Source organism: Humulus lupulus, chromosome 3 (assembly GCF_963169125.1).
Source record: "Humulus lupulus chromosome 3, drHumLupu1.1, whole genome shotgun sequence".
Lineage (NCBI taxonomy): Eukaryota > Viridiplantae > Streptophyta > Magnoliopsida > Rosales > Cannabaceae > Humulus > Humulus lupulus.
The window spans coordinates 133,596,961-133,611,204 of NC_084795.1; the positions used below are offsets into that span (position 1 = coordinate 133,596,961).

General features: G+C 34.5%; 2 protein-coding genes across 2 annotated transcripts; both read left to right on the plus strand.

Annotated features, from left to right (window-relative positions):
- The first annotated feature begins 4,486 nt into the window (after positions 1–4,486).
- On the plus strand, positions 4,487–7,809 carry LOC133825062 (uncharacterized). Its single transcript, XM_062258058.1, has 5 exons — positions 4,487–5,006; positions 5,096–5,842; positions 5,943–6,162; positions 6,324–6,873; positions 6,991–7,809. Exons 1-5 carry the CDS (start codon positions 4,487–4,489, stop codon positions 7,807–7,809), a joined length of 2,856 nt encoding a protein of 951 aa, XP_062114042.1.
- A 41-nt stretch (positions 7,810–7,850) lies between these two features.
- Positions 7,851–8,735, plus strand: LOC133825063 (uncharacterized). Its single transcript, XM_062258059.1, has one exon. It carries the CDS (start codon positions 7,851–7,853, stop codon positions 8,733–8,735), a length of 885 nt encoding a protein of 294 aa, XP_062114043.1.
- Positions 8,736–14,244: the final 5,509 nt, after the last annotated feature.

Sequence of the window (14,244 nt, forward strand, 5' to 3'; positions counted from 1 at the left end):
AATTCAAAGTATTTCGGACTGAGGTTGAGAAACAATTAGGAAAAGTTATCAAGATTGTGCGTTCAGATCGTGGAGGTGAGTATTATGGCAAGTACACTGAGACTGGACAAAATATGGGGCCTTTTGCTAAGTGCTTACAAGATAATGGTATAATTGCATAATACACTATGCCTGGTACTCCTGAACAAAATGGAGTTGCTGAAAGACGCAATCGTACTCTTATGGATATGACCAGAAGTATGATGAGTAGATCTAATATGCCAGAGTTATTATGGGGTGAAGCTATTTTGACTGCTACTTACATTGGAATCGAGTTCCAAGTAAATCTGTACCCAAAACTCTTTTTGAGTTATGGACTGGTAGAAAGCCTAGTTTGAACCATTTTTGCGTATGGGGTTGTCTAGTTGAAGTGAAGATTTATGATCCTAACTTGAAAAAGTTATACCCCAGAACAGTTCGCTATTTTTTCATTGGTTATCCAGCTCATTCAAAAGGTTATCGATTTTACTGTCCTACTCGCGATACTAGAATTGTTGAATCTCAGACTGCCAAATTTCTGGAATTTGATATTGCTGAGAAAGTTTCTACTCCATCTCTTGAAACAGGGGAGTCGTCTGGTGGAATTTTTATTCCTTTATCTCTTTCAAGAGATGATATAATACAGACAGATGATACTCATGATGATCCTATTCCTACTCCTATTGTTGATGCTCCCATTATGGATGAGGCTTCTGTCTTTGAAGAAGTTCCAGCTACTGAAGATGTCATTCACGATGGTGTTCAACAACAAGCAGCAATTCCAGAAATAATTCCTCTAAGAAGATCTCAGAGGCCAAAAAGGTCAGCAATTTCTAATGATTTTTTGGTTTATCTTGGAGAAGGAGAATATGATATTGGTCATGTTGTTGATCCTAGGACTTATAGTGAAGCTCTTAAAGTGAATAATCTTCTAAATGGATGGAAGCCATGAAAGATGAAATTGAATCCATGAAGAATAATGATGTGTGGGAATTGGTTCAGTTACATGTTGGTTTTAAACCAATAGGATGTAAATGGATTTTCAAAACCAAAAAGGATAATAAGGGTAAAATTTAAAGATACAAAGCACGCCTAGTGGCAAAGGGCTTTACTGAAAGAGAAGGTATTGATTTCACTGAAACCTTCTCACCTGTTTTTACAAAAGATTCGTTCAGGATTATTATGGCCTTAGTTGAACATTTTGATTTAGAGTTGCATCAAATGGATGTAAAGACTGCTTCTCTAAATGGGGAGTTGGATGAGCAAGTCTATATGTCTCAGCCTGAAGGTTTCAAGGAAAATGGAAGGAAGAACTTGGTCTGTAGATTGAAAAGGTCTATTTACCGTCTAAAACAAGCATCTCGTCAATGGTACTTCAATTTTGATAAAGTTGTGACATCTTTTGGTTTCATAGAGAACAAGTTTGATCAATGCATTTATAGGAAGTTTAGTGGGAGTCTTTATATTTTCCTTGTTCTTTATGTGGATGACATTTTACTAGCGAATAGTGATTTGGGACTACTAAATGAGACCAAACTTTTGTTGTCTACAAATTTTGATATGAAGGATCTTGGAGAAGAATCTTTTGTTTTGGGGATTGAGATTCATCGTGATAGGAAACAAAAATTTCTTGGTTTATCTCAAGAAGCTTATATCCATCGTGTGCTTAAAAGGTTTAACATGGATCTATGTAAACCTGGTTCTGTCCCTATTCTAAAAGGGGGCAAATTTAGTAAGCAAGAATGTCCTAAGAACAACTTAGAGAGAGAAGAAATGTCAAACGTCCCTTATGCAAGTGTGATAGGGAGTTTGATGTATGCTCAGGTTTGCATTAGACCTGATATTGATTTTGTGGTAAATGTTCTTGGACGATATTTGTTTGATCCTGGGCGTGATCATTGGGTTGCTGCAAAGAAAGTTTTGAGATATTTACAGAGAACCAAGAATTTTATGCTTGTTTATAAGCAAGTTGAGAATCTCTGAGTTGTTGGTTATTCAGATTCTGATTTTGGTGGTTCTATGGATGATTTAAAGTCAACTTCTGGATATATTTTCACTTTGGCTGGCCCAGCTTTTTCTTGGAAAAGTGTAAAACAGACTTTGATTACTTCATCTACTATGTTTGCTGAGTTTGTAGCTTGTTATGGGGCATCTTTGCAAGCTGCGTGGCTAAAGAATCAGATTACAGAGATACGAGTAGTTGATTCTATTTCCTTACCTATGCTGATCTATTGTGATAATAGTGCTGCCGTTTTCTTTGCCAAGAATAATAAGATCAGTGGTGCTTCGAAGCATATGGAGATCAAGTATCTTACTGTCAGAGACCTAGTCAATAAATGAGATGTTATTATAGAGAATTGCAAGACAGAGTTGATGTTGGCAGATCCTCTAACCAAAGGATTAAGTGCGTTATTATTTAATAAGCATGTTTTTTATATGGGCATTTAGAATCCTTTGATCTTTTTGGTTAGTGGGAGTTTTCTTTTCTGTTTTCTTTTATCCACCACGAATTATGATTATTTATAATTTCTTTGTTGAACTTATGAACTACAAGTTATTTTTTGATTTCTTTTGATCAATGGATAATTATGCTTTCATTTATGTTTTGTTATATTCTCGAGAATGTTGAGTTGAAAGCATGTAGTTCATAATATTGTTGTTATCGTCATTTAAGTTTATTTGCTTAATGACGTGGATATCATACTGTTTTATGCGCAGTTAATGATATGACACTGACTTATTTATTAAGCAGTGCTTTGGTTATTTCACTGGCTCATTTATTAGGCATCACGGTATCAGTGAAATGAGGACCAAAAAAGAGATTATGTTATATAACTGATCACATGTTGGGCATATTCTCTTACCACACTACTAGACTTATTGACCATGTCAATTTAATACTTTGGTATTTGTGATTATGAATGTTTTTTGTTGACTGGAAAGCAAATTGATAATCATAGTTCAATATCAAGGATTAAATTGGACCAGTTGTTTTAGATACTATCAAAGAACTATTATTTTTTAAAAGTGTCCACAATATTTTTCTTGTAACTCAACCCATGAGTCATTTTTAAAACAAAATTATTTTGATATATATATATGCATTGCAAAATTGATGTAGCCCAAGTGGGAGAATGTTAGACTTTTATTTGGGCTTACATTATTTATTTTCTTGTTTTATAAAATATGGGTTGATAAATAGGTCTTTGCTGATCTAGCCCATTTAATTTTAGTGATCTCTTGTTTATGGGCTTAGTATCTATAGTAGTCTAGTTGAGGCAGAAGTATGGGCTGTATAGTTAACTGAAGTCTTTGATGAGGAGGCCCAGTCCAACTAGGTTTATATAAGCTAAGCCCCCTCCTAACTCTATATATATGAATAGACTCATCGCTATTCAGTAGTCTGATAATCTGCTTCAGAATTAGAGGTCCTAAGGAGGAGGTCTTAGTTGGTTAGTATTGCACTAACAATTCACAATTTCTCCATGGCTGAATCAGGTATGTTTTCTATATTCTTTAATTGTTTATTGCGTTCTAAGTTGTATGAAAATTATTAATAAGATGTTCTATGAATATCTAACATAGAAAGCATACCTCTTGAAGCCCATCAAGTGTCCTTGCTATCTTTTCGTAATAAGAACGATCTTCCTATCCAAGCTGCTCCTAGGTACTCAAACCAAGATCTTTCACAGCGTTCTCTACACCTCAAGAAGTGTGTGGGCACTTAGAGAATGAAGGATAGTTTCTTTGTGATTCTACTTGATGTACTCTACACATGAAATCAAGAGAATAGGCCTGATAATTGGTTCTTTATTTTTCAGGGAGAGAAAAATATCGTTCTATTTTTCACAGAGCGAATAGACTAAGTTGTCTCTAAGATGTCTGTATATTTTCTGATTAGTCATACTTAAAAGAAAATATTCAAATTTAAAAATAAATCTGTAACCCACTTACAATTTACTTTTCAATTAATTAATTATTTTATTAATTAAAATATCCAAAAAACTAATTTTTTGAATTATCCATTAATTAATTAATTAAATAAATAAAAATGAAAATCCTATCCCTGAAAAATAGCACTACACGCCACACACAGTCCATGGACTGTGTGTGCACGTGTACCGCCCCTATTTTTAGGGATGTTGGTTTTTTACAATTTTTATTTAATTATTTATTCAAACTAATTTGTCAGATAAGATCTAACAACCTGATAATTAATTTAAATTTGAATTCAAATTTAAATTAAATATCAAATATAATTAATTATTTGAATAAATATTAATCTTTTAAATTAAAATCCAATTTGAACTTATTAGATTATTATCTCTCACTCAAATAAAGATATTTAATTAATTCTACCAAATAATTAAAACCAATATTTTCGAAAATAAATATTTAATTCATTATAATTCAAAAAATTATAATTAAAGTATAAACGAAAAGCTGAAAAATCGGGTTGCTCTCTTCCATGGCGAAGAGGAAGAAACCGATTCGTAAGCCTGACATTTCACTAGGGGATCGATCTCAACATGTTCTACAAGAGATTCAACGGAAGAATTTGAATGGCTTGGAGGGAGAATTTGTGGCCGATATAGAGCAGAACCTGAGTGTGGAAGAAAGATATGGGTCTGAAGTTAAGCAAGATGCAGCGATAGCTTCACAGGGTGAGGGCTCTCAGTTGGAGGAAGGCTTGGAAGATGGAACGAACATGGAGATGCCCAAAGCTGCTTGGGCGGACAGGTGCGAAGAAGGTGTTAGGGGCACGGAAGAGGATTTCCAGTCGGATTCGCAGCTCCACTGGCAGCAATTCCGATCTAGCAATCTCTCTTCTTCTGAACCAAAATTAGAGTATACAGAACCGATTTTTAGAAATGGTCAAAAGCTGGCACAAGTGGATGCTGAAGAGGTGAGAATTCAGTCTGCAAATTGGAGCTCTGCAGTGGTTTGTATGGTTCTTGGTGCTAATCCTCCAATGGCTGTATTTGAGGGTTTCATAAAAAGGGTTTGGGGCCATCTAGGTATAGCCCAGATTTCTAGAATGACTTTGGGGTAACCTTGGTTAAATTCAATGATGAAGCAACAAGAGACCATGTCCTTGAGAATGGAGTTCTTCAATTCGATAGGAAACCTGTTATTGTGAGGCCTGGGACAACTGATCTTAGTGCGATTCGCTTGGTTCGTTCAGTTCCGTTGTGGAATCGCCTTCATGATCTTGGGCTTCAGTATTGGGGGAGTAAGTGTCTCAGTGCGTTGGTTAGTACAATCGGCAAACCGCTGTTAGTGGATAAATTTACTAAGGAACGATCTCGTGTTCAATTTGCAAGGGTGTTAGTAGAAATGGAAATCACAGATAATCCCCCTCGTAGTTTCCAGTTTATTAATGAATATGGTCAGGTGGTTGAACAAAGCATAGAGTATGAGTGGCTGCCTACTAAATGTAAAAGCTGCTCTGGTTTTGGGCATTCTATGGCAGAGTGTAGGAAGGACCTTAAGGCACTTTGGGTAGAAAAAGTTCCTCCCCTGTCTGAGGAAAAACAACTAGAAAGGACGGATAATCCAGATGGAGCCAAGGGAGGGACATTGAACAAGCAAGAGGAGGAGTCTCAAGCTACTGAAGAAGCTAAAACTGATGAAGGTGTTACGTCTACTTCAAAGAAAAGTACTTCTGGGCAGGTTATAGAGAGAAATAAGGAAGGACAGTGGCTTACTCCTAGGCGGGTCAGTTCTCAAAAAACGGGTTCTTCTACTGGTGTCAATAAACCGGCTGGGTTGGCTCAAAATAAGGGCAACCAGTTTGGAATATTGCAGGAACAGGAAAGGGGAGGTAAGATTGGGAATATTGCTTCTAGCTCATCTAATGGATAGCTGCCCTACTTTGAGTTGGAATATAAGGGGACTGAACAAGGTGAATAAACAATTTTTAGTCCAAGAATTGTTTAGGAAGAATAAGGTTGGTATAGGTGGTTTATTGGAAACTAAATTGTGTGGTAAGAAAATTGATGAGTTTATGGAACATAGATTTCCTAATTGGGACTTTTTCACTAGCCCAAGAACTGAAGGGAGGCTGTTGATTCTTTGGAGGAAAGGTTTAGCTAATATGAGCATCTTGGAAGACTCTCCTCAATTGGTTCACTGCCAAATCAGGTTGGTTGGTCACAAGACTAGTTTCTTTGTCACATTTGTTTATGGCTTCCATTCAATTGATACTAGGAGGAGTCTTTGGCATGATCTATCTCGTCTATCTCTTTCTGTCAAAGCTTGGATGATCATTGGCGACTTTAATGCTCCATTTCTGTTGGTGATAGGACTGGTGGTTGCTCTTTGGCTAGCTCTGAGTTGGTTGATTCTGTAGAATGGAAATCCATTGCTAAAGTTGAGGCTATCAAGAGTATGGGTTCCTACTTCACTTGGACTAATAACCAAGATGGTTTAGAAAGAATTTACTCCAAAATAGACCATGCTCTTATAGATGAAGATTGGCTGGATGTTTTTCCTCAAAGTGTGGCTGTTTTTCAATGGGAGGTGGTATCGGATCATTGCTCATGTACTGTTTCTAATATCTCCTTGAAATCTATGGGAACCAAGCTTTTTAGATACTATAACTTTTGGTCTAATCACCCAGATTTTAAACAAATAGTTTTGAAGAGCTGGAAAGCTCCAATGCAATCGTCTGGGCTGAAGGCTATCTTTACAAGACTTATTCATCTCAAACATCACCTTAAAAAGCTAAACAGGGACGGGTTTGGGGTTGTGGGATTAGGCTATCATGTGGCTTTGGAAGCTCTGCAAACTGCCCAATTTCAAGCTCAAGAGAAGCCACTAGACTTTCAGTTACAAGAGGCAGCCAAAGAGAAGGCTACATAATTTAATTTTCATGAAAAAATCTATCATAGTTTCTTAATCCAGCGCAGTAAGGTCAATTGGTTAAGGCACGGGGACGTGAATTCTTCATTCTTTCATGCATTCTTGAAGAGGAGAAAAGCAGATAATTCTATTGCTTCTTATACTAATGATAATGGGTTACTGGTTGATGATTTCAAGGAGGTTGTTAGCCATTTTACTGAACATTTTAAGAGTCATTTGGGCAGTCCCAGTTCGGCTTCAGGGGTGGTTGATCAGAGTTATATTGATTTAGGCTCTAAGCTCTCAGTGGAGCAACAACTTTATCTGTTAAAACCTTTCTCTACTAAGGAAATAAAGGCTGCCTTGTTTAGTATTCCCAATACTAAATCGCCTGGTCCTGATGGCTATGGGTCCGGTTTCTTCAAAACTATGTGGAAGGATATTGGTCAGGATATTTGCTCTGCCATCACTCATGGCTTCTCAACGGGTCATTTTCCTAAAGAGCTGCATGAAACAACTTTATCCTTAATTCCTAAAGTTTCGAATCCAGCTAGGGCCTCTGATTATATGCCGATTGCTTGCTGCTCAACTCTGTATAAAGTAATGGCTAAATTGTTGTGTTCCCGTCTAGTAGTGGTGCTTCCTTATCTTGTTCAATCGAATCAAGGTGTGTTTGTTCGGGGTAGATCTATAGCTCATAATATCATGATTCTTCAAGATTTAATTAAGAATTATAGTAGAGCGATTACTTCTCCTCGGTGTGCGATAAAGATTGACATTAGCAAGGCGTATGATACGGTTGATTGGCTTTTTTTGGTCAACTTGTTAAAGGCCTTTTGTTTTCCTTCTAAGTTCATTGGTTGGGTCATGAATTGTATTAGGAGTACTGCTTATTCATTGCTAATTAATGGGCGGGTTCAGTGTACTTTCCAGGGGGTAAAGGTTTGAGGCAAGGGGACCCAATGTCCCCTCTTCTCTTTGTTTTAATCATGGAGTACTTGACCAGAAGCTTGCAATCTGATGCCAGGTCCCCTTCTTATCGGTTTCACCCGATGTGTAAGGGCTTGAAGTTGCTAAATCTTTGTTTCACTGATGATGTTATCTTATTTTGTAAGGGATCTGTTGCGGCTGTTTCTGTTCTGAAAGACTCTTTAAAGAAGTTTAGTGAAGCTTCTGGTTTGTCTATCAATTCCAAGAAATCCCAGGTTTATTTTGGAGGAGTTGCAGCAGGAGTTAGGACTGAGATTTTACAGATTTTGAATCTTTCAGCTGGGTCTTTCCCGTTGCACTATCTTGGAGTGCCTTTGAGGCCTACTAAATGGAAGCACACGGACTGTGAACTCATTATCCAAAAGATGCGTGTTAAGTTGTTCTCCTGGTCTGGTAAACACTTATCCTATGCAGGTCGATTACTGCTTATTCAATCTGTTCTTTCTGGTTTAAGGAATTATTGGATGTCTGTTTTCATGTTACCTCAAAGTATCATTAAGGAAGTGGAGAAGTTGTGTCGGCAGTTTCTTTGGGGGGCCTCGGGAACTCGCTGTAAGTTTCATTTGGCTTCGTGGAACCAAGATTGCTTGCCTAAGGCCTATGGTGGTCTTGGTCTTAGGGATGGTACTAGCTGGAATAGGGCTCTTCTTGCTAGATATATTTGGGCTGTATCGACTAAACAGGACTCGCTTTGGGTAAAATGGATTCAACATGTCTACCTAAAGGGGGTGAACTTCTGGGATTATGTTTTGAAGCATGATAGTAGTTGGTACTGGCGTAAGCTATGCCATCTCAGGAACCGGTTTAGTGAAAGAGAAATTCTGGCTGCTGGTATATCAGGGGTTTTCAAACCTTCTAAGCTATATTACAGCTCCATAAACTAGCAAATGGTGGCCTACAAGGAAGGGATCTGGTGTCGCACCATCCTCCCTAAACATAGGTTTCTGTTATGGATGGTTATTAATTCATTCCTTCTCACTAGAGACAACCTGGCCAAATGCACCATCCCCATTGACAGCCTTCTTTGCCCTGTCTGTGAAGATCAAGAGGAGAGTCACAGCCATCTCTTCTTCGACTGCTACATGTCAAAGAAGGTTCTGCATTGCATTTTTTCTTGGCTGGGTTTTCATGCGTGGGCTTCTAGCTTCTCGGCCTGGACCGTGGGTCTCAACTTTAGCCAGAAAAACAAAATGAGCATGACCATAAATATGATTCTTGCAGGTGTTGTTTATCAAATTTGGAGGAATAGAAATAGATGCATATATGATGGCTTCTCCCTAACAGCTAATTGTATAGCTAAAGAAATAGTTACATTAGTTCACTACAGAATTTACAGTGTTCATAGTAGGAAGTCTCTTCCCAATTTTAATCTTTTCTTAAGGAAACTAGCTTGTATGTAATTTGACTTAGGTGTTGCCTGGCTGTTTCGGTCTATTTCTGGGCATTTTGCATTGGTTGTATTTGTCTGTTTGATCATTGAAGCTATTTTTTCTTGAAAAAAATTATAATTAATTAATTATTTAATTAAATTTCAAAATTAATTTAATTCTTTAATATAATTTCAAAAATTATACAATAATTAAATATTAATTAATTTTGTTAACTACAACTAATTTGTAATTAGTTAATTAATCACTATTATCATATAATTGCATATTTGGCCCGAATAACAAATTTCTTCTTAAATATGTCTTTAAACTATTTTTCCCTTCATATCAACTCTTACCTTGAATAGTGTTGATAGAGCTACTATGGGGACCTATGAACCTATAATTCCAAGCTCCAATAAATTTTAGATTATTAATTAAACTCTTTAATTAAATAATCTTAATTTATTAATCTCATGATTATTCCACTATAAATATGAGACAACACTCTTGTAATTATAGACATTTCATTTATTGAGAACTTTATAATTATAAAGCATCCATTAATAAAACCATTGCATACAAATTGACCCTTTAATAATAGTTCATAATTAATCGGGAATAAAATTACCGTTTTACCCTTTTAATAATCTCTTGTTTCCTTAAGTACCATTGACCTTACTAGTGAAGGTTAATTCATAACTAAATTATGAATTTGAGCTCAATAACCTTTCAGTCCCAAAATTCAACCCTTAAGAGAACCATTATTCAATCTCTTACAAGAAGGCATAGATTCCATATCTGTATACTATGTCCCCAGCCATCTACATTAATGAGTTTCCAAAACAAAAGCTTTTAGCCTGATCATTCTGACAGACCCTAACGAGTGAATCAAAGAACTCATATAACATAAACAGGAGTTCATAGTAACTTCAGGATTAAGATCTATTTGTATATAATCATCAGTTGATATATTTAATTAATACTTCGAAACAGTATTTAACTAAGTATTATTAAACATATCTGGTCCAGTTCTATATATTCTCTAATATACAAAGAACCTCCAGTAAAGTCTCCTACCACACTAGTGATCCGGATCTAGATCACATGTATTCATAATACTAGTGGACCGTACTTGCAATAGTTAATCTAAAGATTCCATAAATTTATTTTACTGCGAACTATTCAAGTTCATTTATCTCAAACACAATCCTCCCATACCAATAAGTGTTTGAGATCACATATATGAACTTAGGAATTTTTCAGATATTTACATAATATTATCACAGAATAATATAGTCCATAAAATATATGCATAACAAATTCAATTTATTTATTTGTTTCATAAAACAATGTCTACTACATATGCTTTTAGGGCACAATTCCCAACACTGAGCCCAAATGCATGACTAAATGACTTATTTCCATTTAATTCAGCAAGGTGTTGGGCATTGTTTCCTTGGTGGATATATGGCATCCACACTCCTATACAAAGTTTGATCATCTTTGGAACTGTTGTCATCTTTAGTCAATTTTGTGGTGGTTTCCATTAAATTATTTGCATGTTTGGATGTTTCAACTCAAACTTCAAGACTAGATTTTTGGCATACTTACTTTGGGAGATAAATTCCCCCTCTTGCTTCACCTGTAAGCTTAGAAAACAGTTTAACTCACCTATCATGCTCATTTTAAATTCCTAGTTCATCTGTTCAACAAATTTATGCACTTTGGAGTTAGAGGCAGAATAAAAACAATACCATCAACATAAATTTTTGCAATCACAATATCAAAATTATAATTTTTGATGAATAGAGTTTTGTTAACTCATCTTTTATGGCTATTTTAAATGAGAAATTGGGTTAACCTCTCATACCAAACATGTGGGGCTTGTTTCAACTAATATAGTGCATTTTTCAATTTGTACACATGATCAGGATAGTGTGGTTCTTCAAAATCTTTAGGTAGCTAAACATAAGTTTCCTCACTTAAATCCATTTAAGAAGGCCGATTTTACATCCATTTGAGATAATTTAAAGCCTACTACGTAAGCAATTGCTAAAATCAACCTAATAAACTCTGACCTAGCAACTATGAGCAAATGTTTCATCAAATCAATACCCTCAATTTTGGTGTATCTCTAAGCATTAAACTGTTAGGGTTGGTGCCCTAAAAGCATGTGAAAAGACATTATTATTTATTTAAATAAAAGTACAATTTTACTATTTCATTATTGAAATTATTGTTTGAATAATTTATATATAGATATCAAAAAATTCCATTTCATTTATGAGAATATGATTTTATATGCGTACAAGAGAATTAATATCACATAAAATAAATAAAATAGTCAACCACATATTAAAGCATGCAATCTTTAATCAATGGTTGCTAGTAAGATTTACTAAGCATATAGTTGGATGCAAGTAATCTAGATTCAGATTATTGATGTGGATAGACATCTTGGTTAATGTACTTTATATAATTAAGATTATATATGACATGACTGATGTGAATTAATTTATTTATAAACTTACTGTTTGCCATAAAGATTTAATTTATATCCTAAACGATCATTTGTAGATCAATCTAAATCATGAGTAGTCATGAACTTCTGTTCATGTTTATTGGATCTTTTGATTCATTCGTTAAGGTCTCTTAATATAATGAGGTTAGTGACCTTTTCTTTGGAGATTCAATATCTTGAATGACTGGGAACATGATTTTACGATAGTGGAATCCATGCTTTCATAACGGATCAAATATTGGTTCCTTTAAGAGTTCAGTTTTGGACTGAATAGTTATGGAGCAAAAATCTATAATATGATTATATATTAATTATTCACTGATTAATTAATGGTACTTAAGGAACAAGAGTTAATTAGAATGGTAAAACGGTAATTCTTGACCAACTCTAATTAGCGAACCAATAAACGGAGGACATAACTACATTGATTGATTATATCAATGGACTGCAAGAGAGTTCTCTCTAAATATAATTTTATAGTGGAGTAATAATGGAATTAATAAATAAGATTATTTAATTAAATAGTTTAATTAATAATCTGGATTATTGGAGCTTAGTATTATAGGTACATGGTCCCCTAGTTGCTTCTGTACTACACTGTCAAGGGTAAGGCTGTCACATGCAAAAATAATAGAGAAAATAACTAAATTGCAAAGGAATTAATTTTCGAGGGCTAAGTGATAATTATGTGTAATTAATTAATTATTTAAGTAATTATTTTTTATTTGAAAAACTTTATATTAGTTGATATTAATATTAATCAGTGTTTTGATTAATAGTATAGAGAGTTAAATATTATCTTATTATAAGATAAATATTTAAACTTATAAATTATGATAAGGATAATTTTGAATTAACTTATATTTAATTTTGATATAATATTTATATTATTCTTTTAAATAAATACATTTTCTTAATATTAATTAAACAAATAAATGAGAAAAATTAGGGACACAAAGTGTGGTCCACGCCACTCATTGTGCGCCACACTCATGTGCCAAGTGTCCTGAGATTTAAATTTTGAATTTCAAATATTATTTGTTTATTTAATTGTTGTTTTAATTTGATTATAATAAATATTTAAAATTAAAATCTAACATATCAGTTTTGAATTAATCAAAGAAAATAAAATTATTTTATTATCTTTTTATGTTTGAAAAAGATACGACCTTTATCAGACGTATTAGTCAGATAAGTCGATAGCTTTTTCTAAGCTAGAAAAAATCTATAGAACTCTTTAAAGCCTTCTCTTCTCCAAAACTCTAGATCTCATGTGTTGAGAACATTTAGAGAGCCTAAATAATCAAACTAATGGATCTTACATGCCCGCACACGTCCTTGTGTGTTTAAGGAACAACTTGGAAGACTGTGGTGTGAGTCTTCACGTGGATAGGAATATCATTTGATTATACAAAAAGATTCAAGGACTCATGATAAGCTATAAGAGGTTTTATTCTTTCTTATTTGTGTGTAAATTTAATGTATAAATATATGTATTAATCCTGTCTCAGTATTAATGACTGTTAAAACCACTTACCCTTCCGTTGCGTCTCTAATTTTATTAAATTAATACCAACACTAACCTAACCTTGTTTTTCAAAAGCATACCAAACTCGTCAGATTTATTTTTGAAGATCCATCTAAAGTCTATGAAATTTGTGTGACTAGACCTAGGTATAAGTAACCACACATCATTTTGGATAATTTGTTCCAACTCTTCCTCCATTGCCTCGATCTAAAATTCATCATTCAAAGCCTCATTTACAGTGTTTAGTTCAATGGAAGAAGTGAAACAAACATATTGCACAAGCTTCACATACATTTTTCTTGTGATTACATCATTAATATCCTTACCTAAGATGAGCTCGAATGGGTGATTCTTTTCTATTATGGAAGAAGGCTCCATTTGGATAGTGTCATCAATATTTATTGATGGAGTCCCCTCTTTTTCCGTTTTGTTCAGCATGGGATTAGCTGGGGCACTTTATCAGCTACAGTCGTACAATCCAATGCTGGGAGGTCAGAATCTTCATTTGATGCATCTGAATCACTGAATTCCAAATCATGTTCTTTTTCAATTAACCGATCTATTTCTTCTTCCTTGGAATAATCTGAAAGATCTTTAGATCATCAATAACCACATTAGTGAATTCCATAATAGTTTAATTTCTCACATCATACACACAAAAAGCTCTATTATTCAAGGAATAACAAAGAAAGATTCCAATATCACTTTTTGCATTGAATTTCCTAAGGTTCTCTCGATCCTTGATAGCATAACAAAAACACCAAAAAATATGAAAATGAGTTACATTTGGTTTCTTTCCTCTCCATGTCTCATATGGAGCTTTAGATGTACCTGGACGAAGATAGATGTGATTGATTGTGTAGCAAGCAATGTTAATGGATTCTGCCCACAATCACTTTTGGCAATATTTTACTATTCAACATCACCCTAGCCATCTCCTTCAAAATCCTATTTTTGCTTTCAACAACACCATT